General features: G+C 41.2%; 1 protein-coding gene across 12 annotated transcripts in view; it reads right to left on the reverse strand.

The window, feature by feature from the left end:
• Window positions 1–311: 311 nt before the first annotated feature.
• rims1a (regulating synaptic membrane exocytosis 1a) overlaps window positions 312–15,636 on the reverse strand; it is a gene marked incomplete at its 3' end in the record, with an annotated part of 119,118 nt that continues 103,793 nt past the window's right edge. For 9 of the 12 annotated variants that reach the window (XM_082558092.1, XM_082558093.1, XM_082558095.1 and 6 more), the window contains 13 exons: window positions 14,999–15,082; window positions 13,345–13,401; window positions 12,975–13,040; window positions 9,168–9,277; window positions 8,959–9,077; window positions 7,477–7,637; window positions 7,027–7,241; window positions 6,165–6,197; window positions 5,021–5,186; window positions 4,475–4,587; window positions 4,280–4,381; window positions 4,001–4,140; window positions 312–2,677 (listed from right to left, as the gene is read on the reverse strand). In XM_082558092.1, the coding sequence (XP_082414218.1) occupies window positions 2,459–2,677; window positions 4,001–4,140; window positions 4,280–4,381; window positions 4,475–4,587; window positions 5,021–5,186; window positions 6,165–6,197; window positions 7,027–7,241; window positions 7,477–7,637; window positions 8,959–9,077; window positions 9,168–9,277; window positions 12,975–13,040; window positions 13,345–13,401; window positions 14,999–15,082 (1,585 nt within the window). The remainder of the gene's footprint in view (window positions 2,678–4,000; window positions 4,141–4,279; window positions 4,382–4,474; window positions 4,588–5,020; window positions 5,187–6,164; window positions 6,198–7,026; window positions 7,242–7,476; window positions 7,638–8,958; window positions 9,078–9,167; window positions 9,278–12,974; window positions 13,041–13,344; window positions 13,402–14,998; window positions 15,083–15,636) is intronic. The other 3 variants (XM_082558091.1, XM_082558094.1, XM_082558090.1) reach the window with 3 other exon arrangements.

The raw sequence follows: 15,636 nt of genomic DNA on the forward strand, positions 1-15,636 counted from the left end.
GCTTAATTCATTTCTGCAACTCGAAAAATTATGCTCAATAATTCCAAATGACCTCCTTATTGAAGCATATTTATAGCCACTTGGGGCTGGATCTAAAAGTGAGACAGTTAAGACACAAGTGTACCATCATGTTGCTCATTACCACCATTCACCAAGTTTGTGCTTCTGAAATTGTGAAGAAACCTATATAAAAAAAAAAAATCACATTCAGCATATGACATGTGCCTTTAGTCATCAGGTACACAATAACCTGGGAGCACTGGGTTCAAAAAGGCCACGCTCTTCTTCCACACAGTCTTTTATTTGTAAATAATAAAAATGAACTCTTGAATATAAAACATACACATCAGTAGAGCCACATCTGTTATACAAACAAGAACTGTTGCAGTGAATACTTCATCTTTCGTCTAGTATCGTGGTTTGGGAGTGGGGAGCCATGGGCTGTAAACAATCAGTATTCCTGGAGTAATACTGACAAAGGAAAGGGGCAGTCGGCCGTACCGCCAAGTGCTTCAACAAAAAAACATCTGCAAAATATGTCTGCAAAACCAGGTTTCTTGTTGGCTTTAGAAGTCCAGTCCAAACCAATAAACGGGGGGAGAAAAACATGGTTTTCAGGAAGAGAAAGTAAACTTTGCTCCAATTGGTTCTGCTTGTTTTTCTGCAACTGGGACAAAATCAAAATAAAGGCCTATTGGCGCCCACTTGTGTCTCGTAGCCACTCAGCAGCTCAAGCACTGGGCGCGTATTCCCCTCAACAAGACCAGGAATGTTTGTGTGTCAGCGATGCGTTTGTTCGTTCATAACTTAAGTTCAAGCCTAATTTGTATGTACAAAGTGTGCATGTCTGCGTGTATTGGTGACGGGTGTACAGTCAGATACACTCTTTTTTTATATTCATATATCTATATCTTTATAATTTATATCAAACTCATAATGATACTTCATATACATTTAGCTGTTATACACACATTCTCTATCTCTGTCTCTAGCCCCGACCGTCATAAACTACAGTTTAGACACCTACATCCTCGGATACGCCAGGGGTTCGAGTATGCTCAGTACTACAGAACAGCACTGTTGTTCAAAGGGTTCAAAGAAAAAAATAATTCAGACAATTTCTTTTTTTCTTTTGGAGACTTCCTAATACGGATATTTAGACCCAGAGTGGTAGGCGAGGCCTGGGTGGGATTGTCACCCTCCCCCCCATTAGATCCGCTCTTGTTAGGGGGCGGGGATGGCTTGGCTTTTCTCGGTTTGTATTCATATTCAGTACGAGCAAACTGTACAAGAACATGCAACATACAAGCTGGCCTAAAAGTATGTGGAACTAACACACATAGTCTAGTCTTTTTTTCTGTTTTTGTTTTTTTGAGAATTGTTCCTTAATTTGTCTCGTCTTTCGATTTTACAAAAAAGTAGAGAAACGAACCGAAAAAACGAAACGGAACGAAAGAAAGAAACGTGCATGCAGCTTGGGGGCCGGGGAGGGGGCGTCCCCGAGTCATGCTGCTCCCTCCCACAGGGGGAGTTCGAGGGGTTTGGGGAGGGGAGGAGACGGGCGGTGGCGGTCGGGCGGAGGGTATTCAAAGAAATGTGGCCTGGCCTTTGTCATTGGCCTTTGGCATGCCATCGCTCATAAACCAAACATAGACATACACAGAGGGAGTCTGCACCATGTGGCACCATTCTGGACAGTGGGCAAAAACAAAGGCAGGAAAAAACAAAAGATCCAAAATCAAAAGTGAAATTCTAATCCGCAATTTGGTCTATGTTTTCTTTCCACACGGAAAAGGTTTGGCCTCGATTCGAATGAACGAGTCCAGCTTTTCCTGTCAAGGCTAAGAATGTGCGAGTGCATGTGCAGGCTCCCTTTCCATCACGGTTAAACGGGACCAACCCTCTGTCCCCTTGAGCTCATCACTATCGCCACGGTAAAACCTGAAGAGACAACAGCCAAACCTGTGAAGCCGCAACTATTTGCTACTTCCACACTTTTCCCTGTGGCCTGGCTGTAAGCTCTACTCTGATTGGCTGGAGGGTTACTAGGCGGAGAACCCCACTTTGTTTGGGTGCTCTGATAGTGGCTGCACAAGGAAATACGGAAAAAAGAAAACAATGTTGGACAGAAGCCTCCACTGCTGCAGGTCAGAGGAGAAAACAAAGAAAGCAAAACTTTGAACACAAAAAGGTGTAAGGAGGAGGGAGAGGGAAGGTGTGAGACGTGATTGTCAGACTCCAGCTAAGCTTTGATTGGCTAGTTCTATCTCTCCCTCTCTTTCTCACTCGCATTCCCTGTCTCTCCGTCTGGCTTTTCATCATTTGAAAGAGGGCTTCTCGTCGACATCCTCGGGGCGTGTTGTCACCCCTCTGCTCAGTAGTGGTCCAGTAGCTGTGGTCCATTATTCTATTTTGTCACTTAAGGGGTGTTGAGGGGTAGGCGGTCACCGTCCGGTCACTAGGACCGAACGCCCGGCGGCGGTCCTGAGCTGTCCAGTGACGTCTGAGACGCCAGCCGTGTGAGCGGAGCTAATGTAGGGTCCACCAGGGAGGATGGTGGAAAAAGTTTGTACCAGCCGATCACCGTACTAGAGAGGTCCAGCTCCTCCAACAGTATCTGTGCTACACCCATGAAACATTTGTGGTCCAATCGTCCATAGTCACCCCACACTATCACCTGGAGGAAAGAACGGCAGATGAATTGATTTAGGATTGACTGAAAAGACAAAGGTACAATCACCACAACACATAACCTTACAGATTTCCAGGTTCAACGTGCAAAGGAAAACAAAATGCTCATAATAAAAGATTTTAAAATGCTTTATGCATCACTTCAAATGACTTACTTACCATTTCATTTTACTTACAGTTAATTATTTCTTTGTTTCCTGTAAAAACCTGATTGCAACTAAGTATTTGTAAGCAAATCAAATCACATTCTAATTTCTAATAAAATACACTGAAATTCCTTTAATTACAGGGGACTTATACCCTTAGTTGTGGCCCGTATCATAGTGTTAACGTGTTCCGTTCTAATCCTACTAATTAAGTCAAAACAATAAAATAAACAGTAAAAACAACGCACTTTCTCAACACACTCGTTTTTGGGGTTAAACAAAAACTTGTAATTCCAGAAAAAAAGGTTGTCCACTGTGCTCACTGCGCCATTCAATGATGCAAACGTTCTTCTCGTGCCTGTACCCTGATCTGTGCCTTGATACAATCTCAGTGTCTCTGAAGCCTACAGACAATCTCTTGGACTTCATGGCTTGGTTTGTACTCACATGCACTGTCAACTGAGGCTGAATTTACCACCCCAATTTACCACATTTCCGATTTACCACGTCCCAAGCCTTCCCACGTGAAAGGTAACCTTCCACGTCCCTATGATACGCACCGGATTGTGAATGGACTCCAATGGAATGACGTAATAATCGTATGAGACAGTGTTTTCCAAAGCGATTCATGACAAAATAAAATAAATGTACAAGTGTAGATTCATTGCAAACGGTTCTCATGTTTCCGAACGCGTAACATACAGACGATTTGTCACATATCGTCGGTAATGGACTGCAATCAATCAAACTGCTGACAGGTGATCACTGGAAACAGGAAAGCGTCTCGGAAAAGCTTGTGAATGTACATGTTATATTTTGTTTTTTGTTTTCAGTAAAGCTGGAATAAACCTTATTTTACTTTGTAATTATGGGCATGAATCTGAGGTGAAAAATGAATTTAATCCATTTTAGAATAATGTTATATATGTGACGTGTACAAGAACATAAATGTGGAACACGTTAAGCACTGTGAATGCTCTCTGGATACTCTGTAAAGGCTATGGACTATTGGAAAGTACCATAAGTCTATTGTTCCAAGATATACAGTCTATGGCAGTTTCACTGTAATGTCCCCAATAACACTCTGACCTTTCACTATTAATACATTTTTAACTAGAGCTTCTTCTTTCAACGAGTTTTCCCATAAAAAATGTGATCATTACCTGAAGCACCTTGCCCTGGGGACTCTCATCGAAGAGCAGGTGCTGCTGGTAGAGCGGCTCCAGGGTCTTTCGTGCAATCTTAGTTTTCTTTTTGGCTTTACATGTTCCATTATCCAGCAGGTACACTTTTACATAGGGAGCTGAGAGAGTGGTCAGGAGAGGGTAAAAATAAGTTTTATGGGAAAAAACGGGGACAGTATGGAGGTTGCTTTAGGTTGCATCCACCTTAATTTAACTGTAAGTGCTACAAGGAATTAGTTTTGTATGAACGTGTGTTACCTGGGAGGGATTTAGAGCCTGGTTTGGGGGTAAGGCCTCGTGCCCTGATCACCTCCACCTCCAGCTGGCCTTTCTTGTCCATCAAACCAATCTGAACATCACCTGTTTTTAAAAACAGACCATTTCAGAGAATAATGTGCAACACACAAAATCTCTCTTTCTCAATTGAGCAGAGCTGATGAAGCTGTGACTCACCCATAGCTGGTGTCGCCAGCGTTTGTCTGCCCACTAGCTGACCGGGGCCTAATCCATCCAAGAAGTCGCTGAACTGACTGTCAGCACCCAAACGCATCCCTGAGAAGATCAAACTGACATACACAAACACAAATGAAACCTGTCCTCAGTTTTTGACTCCATCTAGTTTTTAGAGAATCAGTAAAAACTTTTTCCAAAAATTCTTAACAGCATTTGATGTTTGTTGTTTAGAAAGATAACTTTCTGTTCCCTGCAGCCAACAAAACAAAACAAAAATGATCTATTCTGATTGCTAAGAGTGCTAAAAGTAAGTAATAGTCGCAGAGTAGTCACTGATGACAACTCAGACCTAAGAGGGTTAACAATCAATTTAATCATTATTCAGAGAGCTAGTATGTTTGTTGGAGTTGGAGTTAAAATGAAAAAAAGACCCCAAAAATTGAGCTCTTAGAGGTTTGATAGGGAACATAAATACATCAGAGGAACACTGACAGTGCCCTCTGTGTGTTGTCCTGTGTTTTGGCAATATTGTCAGCATGTACGTACTTCCCCTCAGAGCTGTAGCTGTTCATGCTGCCGTCGGTCGACTCTCTGCTCGCCTGTCGGTTCATGGCTGACCCTCCTCGTGGATACTCCACCGCCATGCCCGTCTCCACACTCCTCTGGATGCTGCTGCTGCCGGCCTTACCCACCTTCTTACCTGCTGACGCTTCTGTTGCAAACACAGGAAAACGGGCTTTAGCCACTGGTCTTTGCATGTGTCATTCAACCCTAGGTCCTAATCAGTTATCAGGCATCTCTGATGGATTTCTCTTTTTTTGTTGCAAAAATTCAACATGATAACTACAGCCTAAGATATATCTCTTCAGGCCTTCCCATGCAAAATAACATCCCACGGTGACATCACCAGCATTTCAGTAATACACTATTGTACGACAGACAAATCTATGCAAATCTTTAGATGCTTTTATTTGGGAATTGTAAAAAAATTTTAATGGTACTTAGGTGATGAGGTCACTGCAGGAAAATCTGACTAAAAATCAAAAGTCAGTCCACTCACACCTCAAATGTTTAGCAGGGATGGAAAGGCAAAACTCAGAGGGTTGAGGAAATAACACAGTGTGTGCATCAAAAAGGAAGAGTTCAGTCATTTTCAAAAGCCTGCTGTTTGTTCATTTGTTTTTATCATAAACACAAAGTTCTTTCAGACCCACTTTAATTTTAAATGTAAAATTCAAAGACAAATATTGTATTCTCAGCTCATGAGAACACTCTGAATTCACTGAGTCAGGCTTCTTCCACGACCGAACCAGCCTTTAAGCATAATGGTTAAACAAGAGGGTGGAGTAAGGAAGCGTGCCGGAAACAGTTCAGGAACGGTGTACGGAGTGCTGGGAACATTCATCATTCCTAACTGAACCACTTCTTATGCTTTCTGTGCCTGACTTTGCCCTATTCTGCCTGCGTCTGTGAAAGTGGGACGTGAGTGTGATGTTACATCGAACTGCTGCTATACAAAGTACTTAAGGACTAATGCTCCTCCTGGTGTACAATGTGGGGTCACGCTCTGTTAATGATCCTGTATTTACTATTCTGCGTGAGGCAATGACTAATCAATTACTATTATTACACAGTTAACCTTCCTCCTTGTTGTATCCTACAGTCTCTGACTTCCTGCCTTTTGCTTTACCTTTCTGTCTGTCCGCCGCCTTACCCGCCGCCTCTGAAATAACACACATAACAACAACAAAGCCAGTAAACAACAGCAACATCAGCACACTGGTTACACTGGTAAACTTGTACATTTTTTAAAACTTATTCTTCAGGATTTAGTGACCACACTGTATTTATGTATGTATGTATGTATGTATGTATGTGTCCTTTATAAAATCAAAGTACCACTTATGAAATCCAGCTTGCTTTGTGTAGATAAAGAAGCATCAGATTAAGGAATCAAGTTCAGTTTAAAATGTTATAAATGTGTCCTTGAATTGTGTATTGAAGCGATATCAACTAAAAATTAAATTAGGGCTAAGCCATACTTTTGTGCAATGTGCACCACAAGATGGTGCAGCAATTCATTGTAAGTCCATTATTAAGAATCTGTTATTTACAGTAGTGCCTGGGGAAAGGCAAAGCCTCTCGAGGAAAGCTGGGGCACGGCAAAAAATTAAGAAAACCAAAAAAACCTTCCAGTACACCCACCAGTACACCCACCAGTACACCCACCAGTACACCCACCAGTACCCCGCTGTCGTCTGGGGGTGAAATATTTAGCAAAATTCTGCAAAAGGGTAGTCGTGAAAAAATCCTATTAGTAAGTTAACTTTTCTTGATGAGTTCTTGAGTAAAATTGAATTTTTATGTGAAAACTGTTATTTAACATTTTTCAGTTCATTTTTTTAATGTGGAGATGTATTTTGGTCATTTTTGAAAGTTAACAGACTCACAACACAGAAAGACAGAAAAAAAACAACATTCAAAAGTTTTTCCTTCTGGACAAATCTTTGCACGTCGTTTTTCTCGGACACTTGGTCAGTCTGTTGTCTGACCTGTCTGGCTAAGCTGCGAGGTACTTCGACTCCTTCTGGACGGCAGGATGGCGACAACACGCTGGCTCAGGCTTGAGCGCCGCTTCTTGATCCCGCTACCCAGGCTCCCGAGTGCCGTGTCTGACTGGCTGCCGTCAGCGTGCTCCATGCCGTAGATCTCACCACTGATGCTGGTGCTCTTCATCATGTGGCGACCCGATGCGCGCATGGCTCGGCTGATGGTGACATTATAAATGATAACACATGTTGTGATACCCTATTTCAAAACGTTTAAATGACAGTGTGTGTGTGTGTGTGTGTGTGCGTGCGTGCGCGTGCGAGTGTGTGTGTGTGTGCGTGTGTGTGTGTGTGTGCGAGTGTGTGTGTGTGCGTGTGTGTGTGTGTGTGTGTGTGCGTGCGTGTGTGCGTGCGCGTGCGAGTGTGTGTGTGTGCGTGTGTGTGTGTGTGTACCTGAAGCGTCCCCGGGGTCTCTCTGACTGGATGGACATGTAGCTGGTGCTACTGATGCGAGAGGCACTGCTGGTTCGAGAGATGGCTGAGACGTCGCTGACATCACTGTCTGAGGACTTATGGGAAACATTTTCACTACTCCTCCTCTGGTCCTTATAGAGCTGCATGAACCACACATCATCAAACAGATATTTTAGAAAACTGCTGTGAAAATGAAGCAAGTAATTCTCTACCTTACAGTATAAAGCGCCTTGAGGCGACTGTTGTTGTGATTTGGCGCTGTATAAATAAAACTGAATTGAATTGAATATAAAATGCTAGCGCTCTGCTGCTGCATCCTGATTGGTCCATTTGCTGATAGCACAACACGCTGATTGATAGAAAATTGCTGTTAGTTACAGAAAGGGATTTTACAACATTACATTTGGTGTACAAGCTATTAAAAATCTAAAACTTGAACCAGGTGTTCTCCATATAGACTGTGCATCATGATGCATCTTTTGGTGTGAAAAGTGAGGGTGAAGAGGAAGAACTGCAATCTTTCTAATGACCAGCAGAGGGCAACTCTGAGGTTTCCATAAAGAAGTCTTCTTGTGTGGACCGCTAAAGGGAAAGAACACATTTCACTCCATTTTTCATGGCCTCAGGAAACTTCCTGACATGTTTATGGTCTCAATCATTAGTTTTAAGCTGGTTGTTTCGTAAATCATAGTACGCATTAGAGTGAAAAGGGGTGACAAAGCAGCACAAACCTACTGTGTGCTACCATATGTCTCCCTTGGTTTGCCAGTCAGATGTGCTACTTGGGATCAGTGGGTGACATCACCTTAGCCATGCCCCTCTTTTAAATCTTTTTAAAGTCCATGCAAGCCTGAGTTCAGTACAGTGACAGACACTCATGCATTGCCATATAGGAGGATGACAAATTACAGGGCAACCAGCAATCTGAGTTGTTAGGTGGGACGAGACTACTGTACACTGGGAACTCCAGCTGCTGCTAATGTTTTTAGATGCTTAGATGCATCCAAGCTCTAATCACCTTCCACCTAAATGTTGTGTTTGTTCTGTCTGCTATATTAAAACATGCTTTATTTTCTGATTAGCCATCTGTAATGCATCACACAGACAAAAAGAAGAAGTTAAACTACTGGCATGTACATATTTTTAAACATCACAATATCAATATTAAACTATTTTCTCTAAGGGAAAAAAAATAGAGAAAGCAGACGGTATGGATTATACATTTCAAGATTCCAAGCGTTAACTCAGTTCTTGAGTGGCTGCCCATTTGGAAATGATTCATTTTATGGAGTGGTCTTCACCATTACTGTACTGTAATTTATTACTTTCTCAGACAGTCAATGCAATTCGCTGCGATGCACTTGAGCAGCATTATGGTTCATTCTTTCTGTCTGGCTGGAACCTGTATTGTCCTCCTCCACTCTCCAGACAAGCTTGTTTTAAAGCGAACGGTCAGGCTACCTCTCGTTTATTCTTGAGCGCTCGGTCAAGGTCCTGTTGGCTGGAGGTGGCTGGAGCTGAGACCCGATTGGAATGAACCCTCATCTGGAGCTGACGGACACGCTCCTCTGCTACCAGGGCTGCACGGTGAAGGAAAGAAACTTGAAAAACTAGAACTTAATCGGACACTGCACAAAGATGACCCTATATGGGTCAACCTTTCTTTGTACCTTGTTCTACAGTGCTGCTCTTGGGGGGAAGCTGTGGGAGTTGCCTCACTCTGCGAGTTGATGAGGACGTCACCGAGGAGGAAAGAGACCCACCACTTTGGAGGTGTCCCCTAACACAAAACAACATGACGGAAAGCAGAAAACAGAAGGGAGAGGGGAAGGGGAGACATGGTGGAGAGAAGAAATGTGAATATAAAGGAAGGATGAAAAGTGTGAAGATGGGAAGAAGGGAAAACGATATTAAAGTCATCACATTTGCAGTCGAGAGTGCCATTCGCTGGTGGAATTTGACGTCTTCACGTCATCCCATTCACACAGTGAACAAAATGTTGACAAGTACTCGACATTGGATGAACCTGCTGCAATTTCACATTTCTTGACGTTAGGCGAGTATCACTTAACATAAGGTTGCAAAACAAAGACATGACGACAGAAGCTATAGGAGGAACATCGACGTTGGAAACAAGACAACAGCAGCAGCAACATTTCGATCAAACATCATATTCACAGAGTGAAGCAAAGTGAGGCTTGTTTGGGGTTCACAGTGAGGGACTCTGTTGCCAGTAAGAGAAGCAAATCAAGATTTAAACAGTGAAACAACACACTGAGAAAGTGAAAGCCTTCAGGCACAAATCCCACCACGACTGTACACATCCATCCATTCTCACATAACACATATTCCCTCTCCTACTAGAAATCTTGAAATTTGGGGCTCCTTTCCACTGCACTACTAATAACAAGGGTTATTCATGACATTTTGTCATTTTATTTGAATATAGACTGCAAAGAAGTGGTTTGTAGCTTTTGGATCTGAGAAGTGAAACAAATGTATGAGTGCCTATAAACCAGCATTATTTCTAATGGCCAGCAGGGGGCGACGTCTCTGATTGCGAAAAAGTCTGGCTGAGTAAAAGGCTGTTTTGACAATTGGCCTCCCTTTCACTCAATCTAAACATTTTCTTGATCAGTCTGTGGTTTCATCCTAGTGTCAAGTCTTCTTGAAACCTTCAAGTTTTTAAGTTTTGTAACTTGGATTTTAGGAGACCTGGAATGTAAATGGAATGATTGAACACATTTAACACAATTTATTGGGCTATGTGCTGAATTTAGAGGTTAGAAACAAAGTATCATTCTGATACCAATACCAGCGTTGGTATCAATACAATACACACCTCTACTGGGTTTGTAAATCAGAGGCACCCTTAGCTCACCCGTGAGCAGATATATTCCTGGTCATTGATAAAATTACTGTTAAATGAAGCTTATTCATTGTCTGAGTATTAAAATGTTGAGATATGAACACTTACCAAAAATTTCCACATCCACTCAGAAATTACACATACAATGACTGCAGAGTCCACACAACACATATACAACAACTACACAAACAGCAGCAGCATCTGATGAGATGCAGCAAAGACATTTCACCAAACACACATACAAATGCTGACAGAAGCAGCAGCAGCCCTGTGTCTTTCCTCTCCACGAGTCTCTACAGTGAGCAAACAAGACTCTGCCTCTGGTTAAATGAGTTAGAGGAAGGCTGATTTAAGATGAATCCATTTACCAAGGGGACACAGTGGGGCTTTCTTTCCCCTGGAGCCCATTTAAATGGAGGTGGACTTGTTTCTGGTGTACATCGACACGAGTGCCATAAAAACCCAGAGCCCAGCAATACAGTGTGTAAGCAGCAGCATGCAGGGACAGAAATGAGGTTGAGGAATGGGAAAAATGGGGGGAAAGGAAGAATCCATAAAATATACAAGAAACGATGTTAAATGAAGGCAAACCTAAACAGAGTCGTTTATGAGTAACATTAGTTTAAATTTAATTAACATTTTAACAATACAAACTTCATAAGAAAAGCATGAAAAAGTTTTGCACTAAAGCATCACTACACTTTTAACCATGCCTCCAAACACAATGAGGACTATTAATAGTTTTATGCTTCTGTGTTCACAGCCTGAAGTCGCAAGTGATTGCATGTCCCTCAGATAGTGCTAACCAGCATATGTCAGCTTGTGTTTATGGTAGTAGACTGCACACTGGACCAGCTGGACCCAAATATAGTAATGGATCTGGATGGAAGACACAGCAGTTTCAGTCCTTTACCAGATTCAGTCCCAACATTAAAACCAGGCAAAACAAGTAACACACTGATTTCAGTTGTTACAGTTTACAATACGTTTATATTGTAAGGTGACAACCCTCTATGAGAAAGCACTTGGTGATTGTGAGAAGAAAGAACTCCCTTTTAACAGGAAGAGACCTCTGACAAATCTGGCAAAGCATCAACAGGAAGTAATAAAGAAGCAAACCAAAGGATGTGATGCCAGCATCCCAGTGCAACAGAACAACTGTCGAGGCATGCAGACTCCATGTCCCTACAGATCTCTCCCAAGGTGTCATAAAATTTTACAGGGTGGTTTTAATGTTGTGGCTGATTGGTGTCTATATAAACATTACAGAGGGCAATGTTTAACGCAGATGTTCTTATAATGAAAAAGTGTTTGCATTATTTTTTTAATATGTTTAGCTGGCTGCGCAATTAAGGCTTTGATTCACTGCATATTTCCATGTGAACAATGAAGCCCTGACCCCTGGGTACTCTACTCAGTGTTAATAACTGGCATTTTTACACATTATCATGTCATTATCAGCAGCTCCAATGTTTAAGAAAATATTAAACACAGAACCTAATTTCCTTTTTTATAAGCATTTTAGCACTTTCACTTTGGAGATGCTAATAGTAGCAATTATTCATTATATAAAAAAGTGACTTTTCCTACTACTTAACTAAAAGTCTTTAGTATCCTAAACAAAGGGGCATCTCTATAGTATACATGCAGTGGAAGAATCTAACACTTTTATAGCACTGTCTAAAAAATAAAGCCCTACAAAAGATATGTGGTAAAACCAGCAACATAAATTCCTGGTGTGACACATAACATTTGTATCAGAATATCTTTCATGCTTACAAGGACCACATGGAGCCCTTGGGAAACACGTACTGACACTATGTTCCATATCTCGATCATTTATTGCACGATGATGTACTACACTGTCACTGCAGATCAGCAGATACATTCATCTCCACTGAAATCAATGTGCACTTACAGGCTCTTTCTGACCACGACAACACAGAAACAGCCAATGAAAAAGGACCCTAAGTGATAACTGAAATTAAACTCACTAATTAGCTTGTGCTTGAAATTAGACCGTGGCAACCCCTTAAACTGAAAATCAAAGTGTCAAAACTGCTGTTCCTGCAATGGTTCCTTGCATGTCCTACAATCTCCACAGACTCTCATATATTAAAATGCTGATACAGGCAACTTTACTCAATCGGACTAGTGTCATTTGTGTCAGTGACCTGGTTCTCTTCATCTTGTTTGTCCTATTGGTGCTTTTTGGGATATTTTTAGTATAATTATATGACAAATAAGATCACCTGCTGTCTGGTACAGTCCATTAATGCTAATTTATTAGTCTGCTTACTTAGCTCTAATTAGCAGATATATATGATGCAAATGTGCCACCTTCTGGCTCTAGCAGCAAAACACAGTAGCAACCAAGGTGCTAGCATTGTGACTTCGAAATTTTAGAAATCCATGCTAACTTTCACAGTGGTTGTGCCTAACTGTGGCTAAGCATTAAGGGCCTCAAAAAATACTTGGACCTATTTATAACTACTATCTGCTACCAAGTACTAAAACACAGCTTCTTCCCAGCTGGTGAATGCATCTAAGAAGCTTTGTGTGTAAACAAGCCACCTGAAATACGCTGAGCGTGCCGCACACGCCTTACCTGCCACTGTCAAAGAGCTTCCTGCCAAGAGTGTGGCTTTCAGGTGTTTCCAGGGTCCGAGGCTTCCTGGAGAATGGTGGATGAGTAAAAAGGACAATACACCACAGAACAAAAAAAGATGGATGGATGGGTGAATGAGGGGATGGAAGAGAGCGTGATGGTGGATAAATCATTTCAATTTAGAAGGGCCTGACTCTGTCTGGAGCCGTCAGCGGCCTTATAAGTTTATGATCTGTAAAACAGGAAATAGGAGGAATCCTGTGATGGATGGTATGATGATGATAGGAATAAGGGGTGTTATACAGTCATGCTTCATCTGTAAGTGTTCCTGTGTGTGTGTGTGTGTGTGTGTTCATAAATGTGTGTGTACCTCTTCTTTGTACTGAGGTGAATTAAACTCTCTTGAGACGGAAGTAGCATCCATATTCTCCATTCACGGACATGAAGATGACAAGGATGATCCATGCACCGCCCCACGCACAAACACAAACACACCCACAGAGACACACACACACACATACACGATCACACTTATGATATGAATTGTGGATTGCATGAATTTTATACCACTAATGAGCAATACGCCTTCAAAAAAAGACTTCTCAAGACTAAGAGGAGAAGGAAAGCACACATAAGCTGCGGATGCAAATTCCTAAAACAAAAATGTAACTCGGAGAGACTGTGGGAAGCAAATGCAAAAGGGCAGGATTTCACACCAGAGCCAGTACAAACTACCTTAACTTCAAACGAGCACAAACCTGATACTAAAAATCACAAAGAACAGAAAGTCAACTAAACAAAGATACAGCAACAACAATCACGACCAAAAACTGCTGCTACCACTCTTTGCATTAAAGGGCAAGCCAGAAGAACACAACCCACACACTAAAAGCCACACAAATAACCCTTTACACAATGTGAGCGACAAAGTTAAAGAAAAAAAATCAAACTTGTATATGCCTAGAGGACTTTTTTTTCATTGGGACAAGTTCTACTTTGTAGATCGTATTCACTCTCACTGAGATCAGCTCATCTATTACTAAAGTTTGCAGCAGAAGGCTAAATTGCCAAAAGTGATAATAGATTGTGATTTTATCTTGTATTTGTTCAAATAAAAATGCAGTCAAAGTAAAAGGTAAGTCAATAGCAATAAACCTATATTTCTTGTATATATTCTTGTCTGCTTGATGTGCAACTACAACTAGAAGGTGTTAGCGTAGCCTAGCATGCAGTCTTAGATTAACAAAAAAGCTAGTCTGGCAAAGTCCAACCAAAGTATTACTGCTGGTCATATATTTTCATAAATGTTTCCTAAAATATCTTTTGTAATTGATTTATGATGACCTCATGAAATTTGAAAGCCAAAACCTATTGGTCTAGCAATGAAGTTGTACTACATGCTACAAGTGTTGCCAAATCTTTAGACTTTTTCCTCTTTTTGATTTTGGAAGTAGATAAAGTCATGTCCAGACTTCCCCTTTACTAAGGATCTAAACCTTATCCACCCAAACCTCTAAAGCTCACTAATCAGTTGGCATTTGTTATTTATTGCATCATTAGGACAAAGTCAGGGTAGTTATTACCCCATGTACTGAGTTTAGGCTAGTTTGTGCTATATTTTGTACTAAAATTTGTTTAATTACACTTGTTTTATATGATACAAGATAAAGTCACTTGCCAAACTTGCGGAGAGCTGACGAATTAGAAAGTTGAAAAGGTTAAATTGTAAAATCACTACTAGTCATTCATAGAAATATAACAATCTGGCAAAAAGAGCTTGGCATTTGCCTCAACCCAATAGGACCCAACTAAGCCAAGAATATTTCCACTGGGTTTGACAAAAATGTGTTTCTTACTAAAACTACTGTAAAAAAAAGAAAAGAAAAAAAGAAAGAAAGAAAGGAAAAGAAAAAGAAAGTAACTTGGCAAACTTTAGTGTTTGGGTCATAATGGCGTGAGATTTTAAGGCACAAGTCAAGCTCCAACAAGAAGCAATTGGGTGAGAATGGTCCACAAAAGGGTACCTGTCATCTTCAGGGGAAGCATGTTGAATAAGAATCCTTGGACTTGCCGGACGTCTTCGGGGCAGGGAATGGGACAAAGATTTTCTATGCGTACACATACAAAATACATCACCCATAGGACCAAATCAGCAAGTCATTAAAAATTCAAGAGATTCGCTTTTCCAGTGTCAGGAAAGCGCACAGTAAAAAGTTGATTTTGCTTGCCATTGCTATGGGTACATTTTGACTACCTGGGAGTAACAGAACAGGCTGTAAACACAATATTAGCACGCTATCACCTTATAAACTGAATATGGCAAGTTTGTTCGCAAATGTTTCCCCATTTTCACATTAGCTTTATTTTGTGTTGTGTTTCTAGACACTTAAACGCAAGTCTATATTTTTCTTTTAGCTTTAGCTTTTCTTCTCATTTTCATGGACAGCAAAGATCAATTGTTTGGGCATTTCTTTTCTGCATTAAAACGTGAATCCCACCGTTTACAGTGCAGTTATGTTATCACTTTACAACCAGAAGGAACAACATGAACGACACAGTGACTCTGAAGTAAATGGACAAATGCCAACAGGACTTTTGTATTAAGCATTGAAAAGACAAAAGTAACTAAAAAAGACGGTCTACTGCGAAGCAAGTTCAGAAG

Source organism: Aulonocara stuartgranti, assembly GCF_965226115.1.
Source record: "Aulonocara stuartgranti genome assembly, chromosome: 13".
Taxonomy (NCBI): Eukaryota; Metazoa; Chordata; class Actinopteri; order Cichliformes; family Cichlidae; genus Aulonocara; species Aulonocara stuartgranti.